The 19,407-nt window shown below is 39.0% G+C and overlaps 1 protein-coding gene across 2 annotated transcripts in view; it reads left to right on the forward strand.

Moving 5' to 3' along the window:
• The window catches only part of CNTN5 (contactin 5), a 968,120-nt gene that overhangs the window by 393,031 nt on the left and 555,682 nt on the right, over positions 1–19,407 (forward strand). For both annotated transcript variants that reach the window (XM_026651597.1, XM_026651598.1), the window contains exon 3: positions 9,620–9,749. In XM_026651597.1, the coding sequence (XP_026507382.1) occupies positions 9,692–9,749 (58 nt within the window). In that variant the 5' untranslated portion in view covers positions 9,620–9,691. The remainder of the gene's footprint in view (positions 1–9,619; positions 9,750–19,407) is intronic.

Consider the following 19,407-nt stretch of genomic DNA (forward strand, 5'->3'; position numbering starts at 1 on the left):
GAAATATTGAAACAGGACTTTGTTAATTTACAGGTACCAGGTAAAATTTTCAAAAGAGTCTAAGTTTCATTGAGTCATTCAATGAGACATGGGCTCCTAAGTCATTAGCTGTTTTGGAAAATTTTACTCATTATTGGTATTCAGGAAACATCCTTGTCCTGCTTTTCAATGGTAATTTTGGGTGGTCTGCTTCCTTTGTGAGAGTGTTCAAGAGTCATTAGAACATGAGCAATATCAGTGAAAGCTGCATTACAGCTGCATATGAAATAATTTCTAAATTAAAATTTTAGAAGTTAAGTTCCTGGTTGCTCTCTCATTGAAACTGACAAACGGCTCCACTGCAGAAGAAACATTCAATAATATGTTAGCAATAAATTAAGGGCTCATACACAATTGAGCAATAAATCTGGTAAAACCTGTACTTTATTAAATTTTCTTTGCAATAGGTTGAAATGTTGTTATATCTTGAAAACAAATGCTCTCCCTATGGGGCAATAATCAATCCTACAAGATATCCTGCTGTTTACATTTGCTTGGTATGGTTTCACTTTTTTTTTCTGTAACAGATTCTGCTGATGCATTTCATTGTACAAAAGTTAATGGCATGATTTTATCACATTTTAATTTTTATTGCAATTAAACCATCTTGTAAACAATATTGCCATGCAAGATAGCAAGAAGAATTTGGACTGGACTGAGTTAATTTATCTTTGGAAGAGAGGAAAAGGGACATGGACTCAGTATAGCTTACTTACATTTACACTACAGATAGTTCCTGTTATTACCTTGGACATAGATAGACAAAGCAGTAAATTTACACATATATCTCATCAGAGATCTGGCAAGAGACAAGCCTGTGTTTAAAATCTCCATCCAGAACTGCAGTATACTGTAAGCCCATCTCATATGCATTACAATCCTTTTGGAAGAACACGTTTGGCTATTTCATAGGAGGTGTCTCTAGCACTCCTTTGTTTTGAAGTTGCTGGACTTGATCGTCTCAGATGCAGTGAAGAAGTGAGGGCCATGGAAAACTGGTTGTGGCTGCCCGATTCTTAGCTTTCCATCCCTGATGTAAGTAAGAATTGCGCAGGAGCGGAGTGTTTCATTCAGGTGCCTAAAGGACTGCGTTGTAATACCCAAGCTTAGTCAGATTTGTTAGAGGCTACTTGCAATGGTCCTTTTTGTAGGAGTCTAATCTTGGATATTTATTTCAGTACCGTTATTGATTTCATATTTTTGCCATATTAGTTAGAGTATTATTAGTAGCAGACAGACTAGTTGTACTTTAAACCAGTGTCCTGGGCTTCTCACATGAAAGGGGAAATCTTACCTGAAAATATATATGTAGTGTCTTGCTCACTGCGGGATGGACTGCCTTCTGCTTGTTCCCACTGAATGCAGATATGTGGGAACAATAGGTTCATTTCCTGCATATTTCTGTTTCTATGCGCTTCCCGAAGTCCCTTCAGCACAGCAACATGGAGTCCCACTGTCTTTCTGAACATGACTCTTTTGCTTTGTGCATAGAATTCTATATAAAGCGGAATTTATTGCTGCCTGAAGTAGCAGTGACTTGTATGTCCCCTGTGACTAATGTTACTGGCACAAGATAAGAATGTAGAGCAGTTAATTCTTGGTTCACACACACCCTTTTTTCCGCACAATGTCTATATTGTGTAAGGACTTATCTAAAGTCACACAAGTTGTACTGTTTTAACTATACTAGTAGTTAGTGGTGCAACTGCCTTAGATATTCTTAGTATTCTTGCCAGCAAGTTAAAGGAGTATGGGCTGGATGAATGGACTATAAGGTGGATAGAAAGCTGGCTAGATCATTGGGCTCAACGGGTAGTGATCAATGGCTCCATGTCTAGTTGGCAGCCGGTATCAAGCGGAGTGCCCCAAGGGTTGGTCCTGGGGCCAGTTTTGTTCAATATGTGCATTAATGATCTGGAGGATGGCGTGGACTGCACCCTCAGCAAGTTTGCAGATTACACTAAAGTGGGAGGAGTGGTAGATACTCTGGAGAGTAGGGCTAGGATACAGAGGGACCTAGACAAATTAGAGGATTGGGCCAAAAGAAATCTGATGAGGTTCAACAAGGACAAGTGCAGAGTTCTGCACTTAGGACGGAAGAATCCCATGCACTGCTACAGACTAGGGACCGAATGACTAGGCAGCAGTTCTGCAGAAAAGAACCTAGGGGTTACAGTGGACAAGAAGCTGGATATGAGTCAACAGTGTGTCCTTGTTGCCAAGAAGGCTAACGGCATTTTGGGCTGTATAAATAGGAGCATTGCCAGCAGATCGAGGGATGTGATCATTCCCCTCTATTCGACATTGGTGAGGCCTCATCTGGAGTACTGTGTCCAGTTTTGGGCCCCACACTACAAGAAGGATGTGGAAAAATTGGAAAGAGTCCAGCGGAAAGCAACAAAAATGATTAGGGGGCTGGAGCACATGACTTCTGAGGAGAGGCTGAGGGAACTGGGATCGTTTAGTCTGCAGAAGAGAAGAATGAGAGGGGATTTGATAGCTGCTTTCAACTACCTGAAAGGGGGTTCCAAAGAGGATGGATCTAGACTGTTCTCAGTGGTAGCAGATAACAGAACAAGGAGTAATGGTCTCAAGTTGCAGTGAGGGAGGTTTAGGTTGGATATTAGGAAAAACTTTTTCACTAGGAGGGTGATGAAGCACTGGAATGGGTTACCTAGGGAGGTGGTGGAATCTCCTTCCTTAGAGGTTTTTAAGGTCAGGCTTGACAAAGCCCTGGCTGGGATGATTTCGTTGGGGATTGGTCCTGCTTTGAGCAGGGGATTGGACTACATGACCTCCTGAGGTCCCTTCCAACCCTGGTATTCTATGATTCTATGATATATTGTTATAAAAGTGCTTGTACTGGTATAGCGTATTCCCATTCAGGAAGAGAGAGAAACTATGCCACAATAAGGCACCTTTATAGCAGTATAGCAGTGTCCATACTAAGGATTGCATCAGCATAACTGGTTTAGTCAAATATCTTTTTAAAAAATCTAATCTTCATGGATAGAAGAGAAACTGGAAAGTTTGATCCCTAAAAGCTCAAAACCCAGAAAGCAAATATAATGCACTCCAGATTTATCAGTAAAATCAGTATTTTAAGGAATATAACTCAGGATTTTTGAGCGCTTGGCTTTGCAGTACTGCATGAGTATTGAAACTTGAAGTATTTAGGCACCCATCCAGTTCAGAAACAGAAACGAGATTATGCACCCATACCTACTAGCTTCAATAGAGCATATTGGGTGCTGAATACCTTGAATGAACTGTCCACAATCAATCCATGGAATTAAAACAAATTGCTAAATAATTATTTGGATATTATGCAAGTCCCCCCCCCCAGACCCCCCCCCAAACACAAGAAAATTGAAAACTGCTTTTGATGGTTCTTTGAACAAAAAAAAAAACCTAGATTTGCTGGATAAATTACTAGTGGCAAATTATTTGCTCCATTTTAATTTTAGATGACTAGTTTCTAAAAATTGCTGGCAGGCAAAATTCATCTCGTCCTTATCTAACAAACTGTTCATGAATCTGCATATCCACGGTAAGAGATCAGAATATATATAATAGAGACACCATCTTTCCTTTTAATAAGTAACAAAATGACCTCAGAGCTTATTTCAATCACATTATGCAAAAGAAATCTATAGTATTTAATATCCTTGGGATGCCCTCATGGCTTCCAATGCACTGCTTTACCAGTCAAGCTGATGAACCTATCCCAAACAGACCGAATTTCAAGTCTCAGGGTTCAAATTTATATGCAGATCTACATGATTTGGGGGGAAAAGAGGGATTCGGATAAAGTGATATTTAAAATAATTTTAAGCAGCATTTGCCTGGCGGGGCTGTTCTTAAAGAAACTATATTCTTGCCACCCAGTGAGTGATTCCATATCAAGTTTCTTATGGGAAAATTTAAATATTTATGTAGGGTGTTCGCAACAAAGGGCAGGAGCCTGAAGTCTCTGATGAGAGCATGCATCTTAGGGATAAACTAAACTGTCCTGGAAAGAAGGTTGTGTAGTTTTCAAACCAGAGTAGCTTATTATTGCTTGTATAAATGTTTGTCTCTTTCCCCCGCCCCCAATTTAGTTTTAGGAATACACACCTTATGACATGCCCTTGAGATAGGAATATCCATTAACCATTCATACCCTAAAGGCTGTACATGTTTCAGCAGTCTCATTTGTTAAGACAAAATATAAAGAAGATCTTCTGTATAGGCTTAATTCTATTTGTCTCTTGTGGAAGGTTCAAACACTTATTTTCCTTGGGCCAGATTTTGATCTCAGCTGTATTGGTATAGATCCCATTTGACTTTAATGGAACCAGTATGTCACCCCTGTAGCAACTCTATTGACATGAAGTGAGAATCTAGAATCTAGCCCCATATTCCCATATGTTTTTATTATCATCTAGTTTTCTATCGTTGTTCTTGGAAAGCACTGCTATCGAGCTCGGTGCTGTACTGGGACAATGACAAGCCCTCTTTTCTTGTCCTCCATTTGTCCAGTTACACTAGGAAGTAGAAAGTGGCAATATGCAAAATACTGCAAAGTAATCCCTATAGGTCCTGTATCTCCATTATTCTGGCATGTGCTCCTTTGTCCAAATGCCCAGCATAATCCATATTTAGAAAGTATCTGGAAGAGCCAGGGAAAGTATAAAAGGCTGAAGCAGCAGTTGGGCAGGCAGGACAAGCATTCAACATTGGCAGAGACTGAGAAAGCATTTTAAAGTGCCAAGATAGCTGTTAAGGAAAGGTTAAAGAAGTCAAAGGGGAAATGTGAGACTACAGTAGTGTAACGCTTGTATTTCTAGGAAGAACATTGATCCAGGTTTAGAGATGAAAAATTAACTCCAATTTTCACAAAACCTCCAAACAAACAAGGAAGGGGGGTAAGAAATACAGTAGAATCTCTATTTTATGAACTAACTGGGGACCAAGGAGTTCATAAAATAGAAAAGTTCATAAAATCACACATCTCAAAATTACAGTATATACAATGCATTGCTTTCTTCTTGCCTATCTAACCACTGCAAAGTGATTTCCAGCAGATGAAAAGCATTGGAATGTGAAGGGTTGGCGACTTGGTCTTTACAGACATCACTTTATGTGATTTTTCCCCCCCTTCTCAGGAAAAATGGTTTGTATAACTGGTGGTTCATAATATTGGTGTTATAAAATCAAGGTTATACTGTAGGATTGTTTTTATACCACCTAAGAAAATATGACATGACAAATAAATACCCAATATGTGTGTGTCCAATATATATATTGGACACCAAGTCTCTGGTGTCTACATCTTTCATGTTTCAGAAAGTCTGAGTGACTCTGGTATTAATGGCTTGGAAAATTCTCCCATTCTACTTTAGACAGTAGTGCAGTCAGATGTCTAAGCTGTTATACTGCCCAAGTCAAGTTAGATTTCTCAAATCAACAGTTTTTATAAAAATAGCTCATGCCCAAGATTTTCAAAAGTAATGATTGTTGCCTCGGTTTTTGGGGTGCCCAGCTTGAAAGACTTAATTTTCAGAGGGCGGATGTTTAGCACTTTCTAAAACCAGGTCTTTTTAAGGTGTCTCCATGTGGGTACCTCACAACTGAGACATCCCAAAACAATAATAACTTTTGAAAACCTTAACCCATTTATATAAATCAAAATTAATTTTGAGCTGTGTCCCAGTTGCAAGGCTAGCTGCATCTCTTCCCTCCTCCTGATCTCCCTAGCTAGGTTTACTATAAGAGCGGAGGTGTGATTGCTCATGTACTCAGACTTGCACTAGCTCTCATTGAGCCAGCATAGGTATAAATTGCAGTTTAGCCATGGTAGGCTGGGTAGTGGCAGCAGAGGCATAGTTGTGCTGAGTAGAAACCCACTTGAAACTTGTGGGTACATACTCAGCAAAGCTAAGCCACGCTTCTGCAGCTGTCCGTGCTACCACAGCTATGCTACTATTTATACTTATACTTGTAGCTCGATGATAGCTAGTGTGAGCATCTGTACACTAGGATGACCAGATGTCCCAATATTAGGGGCTTTGTCTTATATAGTCAACTATACCCCCCCCCCAAAAAGAAAAAGTGTCCCAATTTTTCACTCTTGCTATCTGGTCATGCTAGCGTACACAAGAAGGGGAATTGCACCCCTAGCTTGTTGTGTGGACATAACTTCTGAGCGCACCCCCCTCAGGTGTTAGGCATCGTGCCTTTTCTCCCCTGGAGTGTGTAGAGATTAGATCCAGCCCACCGTGGTTGTGAGGAATGGCAGACTGTCTTTATATGCTGTTTACACGGACCCTTACTTCCTTGCTCTATGGCCCCTTGTGATCACCCTGAATAGTGGCTCTAAATATTTACAACAAGGACCATACAGTAGAATTCCTCAGATCTCCCTCTCTTAGGCCAGGCTCTGGCCTACAGTATGCTGTGGCTCCATTGTCCACAGGTCTGACTGGATGCAGCACCTGTGGTTCTTCCCTTCAGCAGTCTGCGACCAGTGATGTGCAGTGATCAGACTGCCTTCTTAAAACCAAAGTATTCTTTACCTTAATAGTAGGAACAAAACATTTAGAGAAAAAAGATTTTTAAACGCCTATCTTACCATCCCCTGATGACAGTCTAAGCAGGCTTAACTTCTTCAGACACCCCAGTGAGTGCTCTGTCTCAGTATGGTTTCCCCAAGCAATTTCCTCCTCTCTTCAGAGAGAGTGAGAATACCTTCTAATCCAGGCAGAATTCCTTTGCCCTTGTCAGTTACTGGGCTTTGACCCTGCTTGTCAAAAGGGTAGAATCTTCAAAGCTAAAAGTTCAGGCATTGACTCTTAACACCCTTAAGTGTTTACTGAGGAATGGCTTATTGTGAGATATTGTTTCCCATCTTTCTTGTTTTCGCCCCCCCCCCCCCCACGGAAACCCTCTATTGCATACAGTAAGCGTCCCAGTAACCAGGTCAACATACAGAATTCACAGATGATTACAGAGCCACTCCATTGGTGTCACAACCTGTTTTTACTTTATTAAGTTTGTTCGCTGGAATTTGAATTTTTGTTTTGTTTTGCTAGGTTTGGGATAAGTAGGTCACAGCTAAGTATTTTCAGTTTGGAGCTGGAAAAAATCTTTGGGGCAGATCTGCAGCTGGTGCAAACTGTCATAGCTCCATTGAACTTCAATGACATGTTCATGAAAAATTCATCATGTTTTCTGAGCAGCTACAGAGCTTTTTTTAGAAAAATCCAATTTTAAAATTCTTTGAGAAACAGGGACACATTTTTCAAAACATTTTTTTCATTTTTAACAGCAGTTATTTATTTTCATAGTTTCATAGACTTCTAGCCCAGAAGGGACCATTAAATCATCTAGTGGTCTCACCCACTGTATAAGATAGGCAATAGAATTTTATATAGCTACTTCTCTACTGAACCAAAACTTATTTTCTTAGTTTTTCCAAATGAAAATATGCCTCAGGTTTTTGAGGAATTTTTGAGCTAACAACAAACCAGGAATTAATATTGTTCATAGTACGATTTAGAGTTCAACTGCTTCTTTTGTTAGTAATGTCACTATCATTTCAGAAATAGTTTTTGAGATAGTCTCACACTTCCCTTTAGTCCTGGAAACACTTTTCCCCCTGTTCTTGCAACAGAAAAATCACCAGAATTTTACTTACAATTTCTGCTTTGTGTCTTATAAAAATGGGGATAGCATTGCAGAAAAAAAGAAAAAAGGAATGATGTATTCTACAAGTTTTAACAGAAATGGCCATAAGGAAAAAAAAAGTTAAATATTAATGAAAATATTTATTTCCCATAGGTCTGGCCAGCAGAGGATGCTGAAAGAGATAACTCACCCTACCCAGGGAACATACTGACTGAAACACAGATTATCACAGAAGTGAAAAACAAAGGCAGCTGGCATTAATAATTAATTGAGGAGGGTTCCCTGTGGAGGTTTAGATGAGCTGCAGTTATGTTCTATTTCAGAGGAGCATATATTAACATGTACACCTCATATTAAGTATGCCCAGTCTAAGATACCTGAAAGGAAAAACAATCCCAAATTGTGAATCTTTATTTGTGTTGAGTGCTGCACCTGGCCTGCTATATAAATGAGAGCTGACAAGTTACACCTTTAGAGTGTTTCAAGAATAACTTTTCTAGTATATAAATAAATGCAGCCTTTCCTTGTTCATGCAGTGTGTGTGTGTTTGTGCATGCATAGAAGAGGGGAGATTGGCGACATAGCTCACAAGTAGAGATGTTCAGAGTGCATTTTAAAGGGGATGATTTGGCAGAAAGATTCTTGTACATTCTTCGAAGCATTTAAATGATTTTGCTTCGACTGTGTTGCACCCCGTCAGCATCCACTTTCTGTGATTATTCTAATGAATGAGTGAGGTCACCACAAGGGAAATGTTGATGTGCTAAACTGTGCCACTTAGCTAATGGTTCCAATTAAGGGTTGTAAGCGAACCACATTGAGTCTGAGGGAGTTAGGGAAGTGATTCACATTCCCTCCCTAAATGGCCCAGTGCACAGTACAGAATGCTGCATTCTGGGTCTGCTCTTGTGGCAGGTGCTGATGGGGGCCCATGCACTTCAAGAGGTAAAGGTTCGTTGAGTTCACTTGCATAAGGGCCTGTTATGACTATGGTCCAGCTGTAAGCAATTATGGCAGAATAGCCAGGGAAAGCTCATCCAATCATGGAACAGAAATATAGCTATGTGGCCCTAGTCAAAACAACTGGACATTTGAATTATGGATGCTGACTACCTGAAGCAATACAGTGAACAATCTGTAGGTTGCAATCTGTTAATATAGTTGTAATTGTTACAGTAGTATCTAGGAACCATAATCAGAGATCGGGCCTGTAAGCAAGAAGAGTTTCTTCCCTAAAAATCTCCCAAACTAGGTATTAGACAAGACTGAATAGTTGGGTGCGATAGACAAAACAATGGGATGGGTGTCAGCTTGGGTGGATAAGGTAAATAAAAAGAGTTATTTTCTATAAATGGCGGTTGTATCAAACATCCACCACGAGATTTCAAACAGTGAAAAATTAGTGGAGATTGCAACCTATTTTGGCACAATTTGCAAGCAGTGGAAGTGGTTGAATTTGGTGAACTAGTTGTTCTTTGCAACTATTTCATCCACCTCTAGAAAATACCAAGAGAGTGCTTCAAGGACACGGGGGAAAAATATTCAGCTGCATTTGTTACACCTGCTGATGAAATGTGCAGTGTGCACTTATAACTCTGGGCTCCAGGAGAAACAGGAATGTAGGGCCCTGACACACCTCTGCCTTTGGAGTGAAGAACTAGGGCTCCTTAATCTCCAGTGCAGCTACACAGTGGCATTCACAAGTTAGCTCTTAACATAGGTAGGTACTGTGCTACACTGTATTTTTCTTGAGAATCTCTCAAAATACCTCCCTTTCAAAATGTCACCTCCCACTTTACGTAAAGAGCTCTTGGGATTACACTAGGATCTAGGGAGTTTTTTTGAATAGCCTATCATATTTTTGTGATATGTTTTTACTTCTCCTAACAGACTTTGTCTTGTATCTCCTTAGATTGAGCTTTAATGAAGAAACGTCAAAGCTGCTAACAATCACACAAACAGGGATTCAAGACCTTTGTGACCAATGATGTGGTCGTCATGGAGACTGGTTCTGTTTCTGTCACTCACTGGGTGTCTTTCAGGTAAGAAAACCAAAAACTTGTGTTACCGTTTTAAGAATTCCTGACAAGTAGAAAATGGAAATATAACAGCAAAATTACTGCAAAGAAAAATGAACAAACCATGTCAATTAGCATTTAACCAAAAACTACTAATGTTATCAGCCTATTTATTAAGATTATAATTGCTTAATACGAAGTTGAACAAGTATTGCCCACTTGCCATTAATCTTAATGTTTCTCAGGTTTACTTTTAATTTGTAAGGAAGAATGGAAGAGTTAGTTACTTATCCATTCACAAAAGAATATCCTAATTTTTACAGCTCCAGAGAGAAAAATCTGCTTGGGAAATAATTGATCTAGCAAACTGCATTGAAAGGGCTGATAACTGCAGCATTGTTTGGTGATTCTGGGCTGTGAAATTCTCAAACCCTTACCATGTTCTGTATCTGGAAACAAATTATGGAGTTGATTTTTCTTTCTAAAATGATGTGTGTTATATTGATATGCACTAATGATTCTGTTTTTGCCTGCAACAGTATTCCTTTGAGCTTTTTTCCCTTGGCTTTAACTTAGTATTATCTTTTAAAGTAAACAAATTGTGTTGCTTTATACTCAATAATCGTTTAATCTTTCCATCTGGGGATTCCTGTAATTTGATATTATGTTATCCACAATTGATCTTTCATCTGCCCCTAGCTTTATCTTCTTTCAACTTCCCAGTTTCCAGAAATTGATTTTTTTTCAAAGTATTTTTATTTATCTGCCTTCATCTACAATAACCAAAGCTGAAACAGTCTAAATATTATTGGTTGGATCCTTTATGTGACAAATGCTTCTTTATACAAGTTGTGCTTCTAGCTTCAGGATAATAATAATATCTAGCTCTTATATCACATTTTTCATAAATAGGATCAGGCCCTATGTTCTGGAATTATAAATCCTTGCACAACTCCACAAAAATGTCCCTAACCTTGATATCCCATTCATTTCTTCCTGGTACTGCTAGCTCTCTGCCTTTTTCAGTGCTTTCCCTTTTGCCCTATGCTAGTTCACCATGCCACTGTCTTCTCATTCAGCTATCCCCCAAAACTTTTATTCCATGATACCTGCAAGAAGTCAGTTAGCAATAATAGTAAGTAAAATAAGATAGGTTGATTATGTGCCCTGGATAAAATTGTTTTGGGTGCAGTAGACCAGAATATGTTTGTATATGTATATCGAGGGGAGGAGATGGGAGAATTGTGTGTGTGTGTGTGTGTGTGTGTGTGTGTGTGTGTGTAAACAATATAGATAAAGTCTTTCCCATCCTGGGTTTCCCAGTACAGATTGTAAACTCTTTTAGAAAAATGGACTGTCTTTATTTTTGTGTCCTATATAACACATTGTCAGTGTTTAGAAAGTAATGTTTGTACTCCAGTGATTCCAAGAGTAGTCCTCTATCGCAGTGGTTCTCAACCTTTCCAGACGACTGTACTCCTTTCGGGAGTCTGATTTGTCTTGCGTACCCCAGGTTTCACCTCACTTAAAAACATAGGCTTTGGCTTTGGGCCTGCTAGGTGGGGCACGGGTATCGACTTTCTGCCCTGGTCCCAGCAAGTTTAACACCGGCTCCAGCGACCCACAGTTTGAGAACAAACTCACCCACAGTTTGAGAACCACTGATATATTATATAGAACAGTATAAACAAGTCATTGTAGGAAATTTTAGCTTGTAACGATTTCACTAGTGTTTTTTATGTAGCTTGTTGTAAAACTAGGCAAATATCTAGATGAGTTGATGTACTCCCTGGAAGACCTCTTTGTACCCCAAAGGGTACGTGTATTCCTGGTTGACAACCACTGCTCTGTTGTAGATATAATCTAGTTAATTAACTTTAATATTCTTAAATGCAAAACTTCACTTTGATTTTTATATTTGTTTTTACTATAAACATTATAGACAGTAAACACAAAGTTCAGAGCACTCTTTGGAAATCAATAATTAGAAACAAGAATCTCTGATGTAAGCATTGTATCTTCAGCCTTGCAACTTATATGAAAGTCACAATTAAAAAGCCAATATTTGGCATAATATTGCACAGTGGAGTCCCTGATCCTGCAGCGAACTCCATGTGGAAGGAATCCCTGTGCTCACATATTTGATGAGCGTATACACAGATAATGGGATCAATTGGACACAGTCAACTGCAAGACTGGGACATTAGACACCATGGTCATTTCCAACTTTTTAATGCTGACAATTGACGCAGATTATACCATTTCATTATAAGTGCTCTGAAGCAAATTTGAACACAATTAAGGAAGTAGTCTTAACTGTTTGCCTCACTGATTCCCTGTTCAGATACATATGAAACTAAGGAGATTAAAAAACATTTAAAATATAAGCAATGATAAATGTCAAACATTGATTCAAAAAGTCTTGAACAGAGTTTGAAATATTCCAGTTTACATTGAACATTAATTTGGCTAAAGAATAACACCCTGAAAGCACTTGCCAATCAGCCAGACATTATATTTAATTGAAATACCTATTCTCTCTCTTGTTTTTATTCAATATTTATTCCTGCCAGGTATTCAAAACACTCCTGTTCTTCCATCTCTGATTTGTTAACTAAATCCCAGTCTATTATTATTTTTGGTTGTTTAAGGATTATTCCATATTATGTGGCAGGTTAGAATTCAGTAAATAAATCATTTTTACTTCAAAACCATTTTTCATATATCATTATAAATAATTTAGAGCAACACGTCTGTTTCTCTCAAATGCATTAGATAATTGTCACAATAACTGCAGCATCTTCAGGTGCTACTTAAATCACATCTCATCTGAAAACTTAATACCATAAGATCTTAAGTTAACCTGAGATGATAAAATTGGATTCGAACCTGATAGGATCAGATTGTCAAAGTAAGTTATAATTCTAATAATGCACAGTCTGTGTTCCTTTTGACATTTGATCACATAATTCTGCAATTACAGCTGCTGTTATGTCATTGCAGTCACTGAAGTATGTTTGCTGCTGCAAATACTTTCTGCTATTGATTTTGTTCAACATGGCCTACTAAGTTAGATGCTTTAGAATTTTATTTTCAATATTCTCAACTGCACATTTTTCAAAAGTAAAGTATTAGATGTGGATGCTGATGCACTAAGATAAAGGACTTTCAATTCCTGTTATTTCAGGCCATATTCAGATTCAGGAATTAACCATTATGTCACCAGGTCACGATAGTATTCCTTCAGGCAAAAAAGTTGAGTTCTTGCATTGACTTTGCACTGTTGAGGGGAGGCATCCTAATATGAATACAGAGACTGCGTGTCTTGTGTGTGCATGAATGCACTAAATATGTTTCTGGGCAATGGGGAAAGTTATTTGTAGGTGGAAAAGCAAGAGCAGAAGATAATGAAATTTAAAAATAAATAAGGCAATGCAAGCCTGTGTGACTTGTTAGATATGCAAGAATCCTAATGTAAGCTACAATCATCTGAGAGTTTACAAAGCACCCAAAACTCCTGTTTTTTGTAACAAGTGACTTATGAGTTATCCACCAGCATAGTTCAATATGCACTAGTTCTTGCTGGGTATGAGTGAATGTTAATACATATAGAATTCCCAGATCAAAGCTGATTTTGAAACCTGCAATGGCAAAAAATAGTTGCATTTCCAAAAGTGATAACTTTTTTTTTAGAAGAACTGATATCTGGCATAAACAGTTTCTCTGAGCCACTTAAAACTTTGCAAGAATAAAAGGTTTTCTTTGGCAACAGACCACATGTATAACATTTCAGACAGAATGGATCTTCTTTGCAGAATATGATGATGGTGGGGGAGAGGGGGCATTGAAGCTTCCTTATAAATGATGGAAAGTGTTTTACCATCTTAATTAAATTCACACTGCATCCTATGCTTTATGTTCTGTAAAACCATTATATTTTGCAAGATGTACAATACGTGCTAAGTGAGCCTTTAAGTATGTGGTGAAGTTGACATGCCAATGTAGCCAGTCAGTCATGTATAGTGTATGTTCTAATGGCATGTCGCTTAGACATAATGGGCACTATCAAGGATCCCCAGTTGGATTTACTGAGGAGATATAGATGACCCCTGGGGCTTGTGGATCAGCCTGATTTACCTTGAGACAGTGGCTGGGCATTAGGAATTCCTTTCTATCATGAAAAGGAGATGAAGTTGCTGCAGGTGCTGGGAGTTATTACTGTGTTGTGGTTTCTTTTATTGCTGCAGATTATTTTTTCAAGCTAAATTGGAGGTGAGGAAAGATTAGAGGACTAGTTTTGCTTGAGGACTGCATTGCATCTGGGCCAAGGATATGGGGAAACTATAAAACCCTCTTTTTGTGAGCAATTGCAATATAGAGATATTGTGAACTGTAAGATAATGGACCAGCAAGGACTGGACTAGCCTGTTCCTGGTTTTGAGCTCAGGGAGGCTTTGATAACTGATAAACTAGATTAGAGCTCAAATCTGGTTTAGAAGGGCCCATTTAAACCTACAGCAAATGATTCAGAAATTTTGTTCTGTATGGTCTTGGTTAAGTTTTTTTAGATGAAATTCTAATTATAAAAGCACTTGTGTGTATGCAGGCATTGTGTCATTGGCATTACCAAACAGGTATGAAGGTTTGTTTATCTTTTTTATTAATGGAAAAGCCTAGAATACGGTAAAATTTCTTACACTTAACATTTGATTCTCTGACTAGTTTGTGGGACCTCCTATTACATACCCTGCAAACTCCAATAGTTTTAACTACAGCAGTGTCTTGCAGCATGTTTGGGGCATGTGCATTGAAGGGGGATGAGAAGGGAAATTATGGGATTGTTTTACTATCCATTCTTTTAATAATCTGGTGTGTGTGTGTGTGTGTGTGTGTGTGTACACACAGGGATATTAACTTATTTTTGGCTCATACTGCAGATAACTAAGCAAAGCATCTCTTTTTTATTGGAATTGTTAACATTCAGTTGCCTTGGTAGTTCAGACAAGCTGAAATTGAATATGCTGAACATTACTTTAAATTAGTGCTACCTAACCTTGGAATAAATTAAATGTGCATGTCTCCTTGTGTTTAACTAAACTGAGAAATGTTTGTAAAAAGAAAACAAAAACCACATCAAATTATACCTAATCAGCACTGGGTTAATAGAATCAGTAGGCTTTTATTTGCATATACAAGACACCATTGAAAGAAGCTGGTTTGAGACTATGATACCCTGCCATTCTTTTCTATAATTATTACAACTTGTGTCAACATGCTTCAAAGTGTAAAGAAATGCTAATGACAGGATAACACAATGAATGCCATTTGCATGGGTTTCTCTTTCTTGATCTACCATATATCCCTCATGTCTTTTTTGGTCCCTTATCCTAATTAGGGCATAGAATCATAGACTTTAGGACTGGAAGGGACCTTGAGAGGTCTTCGAGTCCAGTCCCCTGAACTCATGGTAGGATTAAGTATTATCTAGATCATCACTGACAAGTGTTTGTCTAACCTGCTCTTAAAAATCTCTAATGACGGAGATTCCACAACCTCCCTAGCCAATTTATTCCAGTGCTTAACCACCCTGACAGAAAATTTTTCCTAATGTCCAACCTAAACCACCCTTGCTGCAATTTAAGCCCATTGCTGCTTGTCCTATCCTCAGAGCTTAACCAGAACAATTTATCTTGCGCCTCCTTCTGACAACCTTTTTATGTACTTGAAACTGTTATCATGTCCCCCCCTCAGTCTTCTCTTCTCCAGACTAAACAAACCCAAATTTTTCAATCTTCTTTCACAGGTCATGTCTTTAGACCTTTAATAATTTCTGTTGCTTTTCTCTGGAGTTTCTCCAATTTGTCCACATCTTTCCTGAAATGTGGCACCCAGAACTGGACGCAGTACTCCAGTTGAGACCTAATCATTGCTGGGTAGAGCGGAAGACTTACTTCTCGTGCCTTGCTTACAATACTCCTGCTAATACATCCCAGAATGATGATCACTTTTTTTGCAACAGTGTTATACTCTTGCCTCATGTTTAGGTTGTGGTCCACTATGACCTCAGATCCCTTTCCACAGTGCTCCTTCCTAGGCAGTCATTTCCCATTTTGTATGTGTGCAACAGATTGTTCCTTCCTAAGTGGAGTGCTTTGCATTTGTCCTTATTGAATTTCATCCTATTTACTTCAGACCATTTCTCCAGTGTGTCCAGATCATGATTTTCCCTGCTGCATGAGGACTGGGCTATGGAGAGACCCAATGTGAAGCATTTCATAATTCATGATAGCACAACATTGTGGCTGGAGACCTGCAAGGCTAAAGAAGTGGAGGATCTATCCTGGGTAATTTGGGGCAATGCCCATTCAGTAAAGTGAGAAAACTCCGAAGTGCCAGTCACAGCTTTTAACTCATATGAAGGGTCCATGTCTGTGGCATCTATGCTGTATCCCTCAGTAGCAAGCTCCAAATCAGAAACGATTGAATTTTTCTGAATAGTTTTTCAGCTACTATACAACACTGAGGGGCACTTACAAAGGTGCCTCTAAGTAGTAAGCACATATAGTACTAAGGCAAGTTTAAATGTACTGCCTAAATTTTTGATCTACAGCTGCTATTCAGCTGGGCTGTTCTCGTCTCTTAAAATAGCCTCACTCTCCATCTGGCTAGCTGGAGGCTTCTAATATAGCTAACTGGGAGCATTACTATTGGCCTCCAAATATTTCCCAAGCCTGCTCAATATGTTACTTTCAGAATTTCAGCAATTGCCAGCATTAAAGTTCATAGCCTAAAGGTTCATAAACGTATTAGCCAAATCATGTAAAAGATGAATGACACTTGATAGGTGATGGGAAGAAAAATAGGCCTGGCCTGTTTCGTCAAGTCCATTCTATGCCACAGCTGACGGTTTGTTTAGTGCTTAATTTGTAATGAAAGAGGTGCCAGGGCTCAGGCAATTTGGTGCCAGGGCTCAGGCAATTTTTTACTTTCATAACTGATGCAGCAAGACCAGAAGTGCCGGAGCTATGACCTGCCAAGCCTAGATGTGCCGGGGCTCAGCGCTGGCAAGCCTTGGCACAAATTAAGCACTGAGTTTGTTCCTCTGCCAAGTGGATGATGTACTGTTGAAAAGAGAATGTCTGTCATTGACAAGCTCATGCAATTACTATCTGTCTTCCTTTGACAATATGGCAAATAGCAGGGAACTTTGTCTTCTTTGGCAACTGGTATATGGAAGGTCAGGTGGAAAACGCAACCAGAAAGAAATATACATAAGAACTGGTGACAGACAATGTTAAACTTGTTGGTACTGCTGCTGCTCCTACTGCAGAGAAGAGAAAACATGCTTTAACTGCTCTGCAAGCTGTCCTGAAGCAGCGTATTTCCAGACATCTGCCCGTACTAACGCAGGAGAAGTCTGTCACACTGCCTGAGCCCAATACAGACAATCAGACACATGTTCATTTTGCTGGGTTCAATATGCAGTTGGTCAAGAAAAAAAAATGTACTTCTCTACTGAATTTTATTTGTTATATTTTTGCACATTGTATTATTTCTATCTGAAATGAGGGGAAAAAGGCAGAAGTTGTCTACACTTGTCAGATACCTGGTGAGTTTTAAAATTAATCCATCAGAGGATAATAGAGTTCAAAATCCTAGGGGAATGTGGGTGGAAAGTGTATGCTCAATATATTTAAAATTATAGCAGGTGAATTGGAATTTTTTTCTAAAGCATTAGTGTGCTGGGTCAGATTGTTTTTTCTTGCAGGTAATTTTTATTGGTTCACAGTAATATGTAGTTTTCTTTTTATATAGTGATATACAGGGCTTAATCCTACAAGGTGCTGGGCCCTCCAGCATGGGGTCAGCCAAGCATGTAAGCAAGGGCTTAACTTTAAGCATTAGTAGTTCCATTAAAATCAATCACATGCTTCCAAAGCACTCAGCACCTTGCAGGATCGAGGTCATAGCAAAAAGTGAGTTGTGTGCTGTCAGAGATTCAATACATTTCATTCAACTTTTTGTCAGGAGTCTAGTGGGCTGTTTTATTAAAAAAAAAAAACTAAAAACTTGTTTTTTTATAAATTGGCCTTAAATGTCTGCAATTACATCACATCCATTTACAATCAATTAAAAAAGTCCTATATGTTCAAAGCCCATGTTCTTTTATTTTCTAATTTTAGTACCCGTAGGCGTCATTAAAAAAAAAAACCTCTTACCAAGCATATAAGCCAAAGGGGAGCAGCCATCATGACAAGTGCCAGACTGGGGCGGGTATGACAAAATATACCCCTCCTCCCCCCAATTAGTTTTGTGATACCCACTGGACAGTGGAGACACATACACCCCCCTTCCCCCCCGGGCTGTTATTGTCAATTCCGCCACTTCTGACAAAAAATTGAATGTCCATCTTCATCCTCATTGTCCCCTTATCATTTGCAAGATCCATCTCCTGTGCCACAAATAGTTTATTACTACAGATAATGTAGTACAATGTTTATACATTATTTTCCATTGCTTTGAAAGTGATATGATTTAGTGAATATTTTTGTTTTTGTTGTAATAGTAATCATAAACCTAATGCGAATTTATATAACCAAAACTAACTATAGAAGATATAGTTAAACAATGTACTTGCTTGTATTAAGGTCTTGACTCTACTCTGCCTTAGGTTGTTTTTTACAGTGGTGTAAGTCCAATGACTTCAAGGTGGGTGTTGTAGGAGCATGGCCCTACTACATCCCTATTTATTCTTACAGTAAAACTGTAGACACTGCACTGTCAGAGGTCCAGACATAACCTGGAGTGAAATATAAATCTCCATTTTTATTTTTAGGAATGAGAAAATTCCTCCTACCTTCCATCTTTATAATTAAACGATTCTTTATTGAAGGACAGATCCTTTCTTTATTGTACAGAATCTCCCACAGACATCAGTGGGGGTTGCACATGCACAAGGTTTGGAAAATGGATATTTGCTGGCATTTCTATTCTAGTGTGTTAGCAGAGACAATTTACCACCTCTTAATCTGTCTTGAAATTTCCTAATCTTAGAGATTTCAGTTTGTTTATTTTTCCAGTCTTAAATTATTAGTTAATTAAACAATGCATTTTTAAATAAACATTGCAAAATATACTAAAGACTGTGATGGCTCACAAACAAACCCTATGGCTACTTTTAGACTTGCATTAAAGATGTTTTGAGGGTGATAGACCTGTTCTAACAAGAAGTTTAATGTATTACCAGTGGTCCCCAATGCAGTGCCCATGGGCACCATGGCGCCCGCCAGGGCATTTATGTGCGCCCGCCTAGTGCCCAGCAGGGGAGAGAAGCCGCGGCCCCACTACTGCCAGGGACAGAGAACTCCGGGGCTGCAGGCTGCGGGCGCCGGTGTTCTCGGTCACCGGCAGGCACGGGGCCCGCCTAGTGCCCAGCAGGGGAGAGAAGCCGGGGCTCCGTGCCTGCTGGGGACAGAGTACTCCGGGGCTGCCGGCGCCATGTTCTCTGTCCTCGCGGCTTCTCTCTGGCTTCTCTCTTCTCTCTGGATTCATACATTATGTAATATTAAATATGATGTTTTTCGTATTATTTAATGTACAAATACAAAATAAGCCTTGAAAAATTGTTGGCGCCCGCCACACTCTTCTGAATACATGAATGTGCTACTGGCCACAAAAAGGT

The sequence above is a fragment of the Terrapene carolina genome, unplaced genomic scaffold, assembly GCF_002925995.2.
Source record: "Terrapene carolina triunguis isolate 2854851 unplaced genomic scaffold, T_m_triunguis-2.0 Scaffold97, whole genome shotgun sequence".
Lineage (NCBI taxonomy): Eukaryota > Metazoa > Chordata > Testudines > Emydidae > Terrapene > Terrapene triunguis.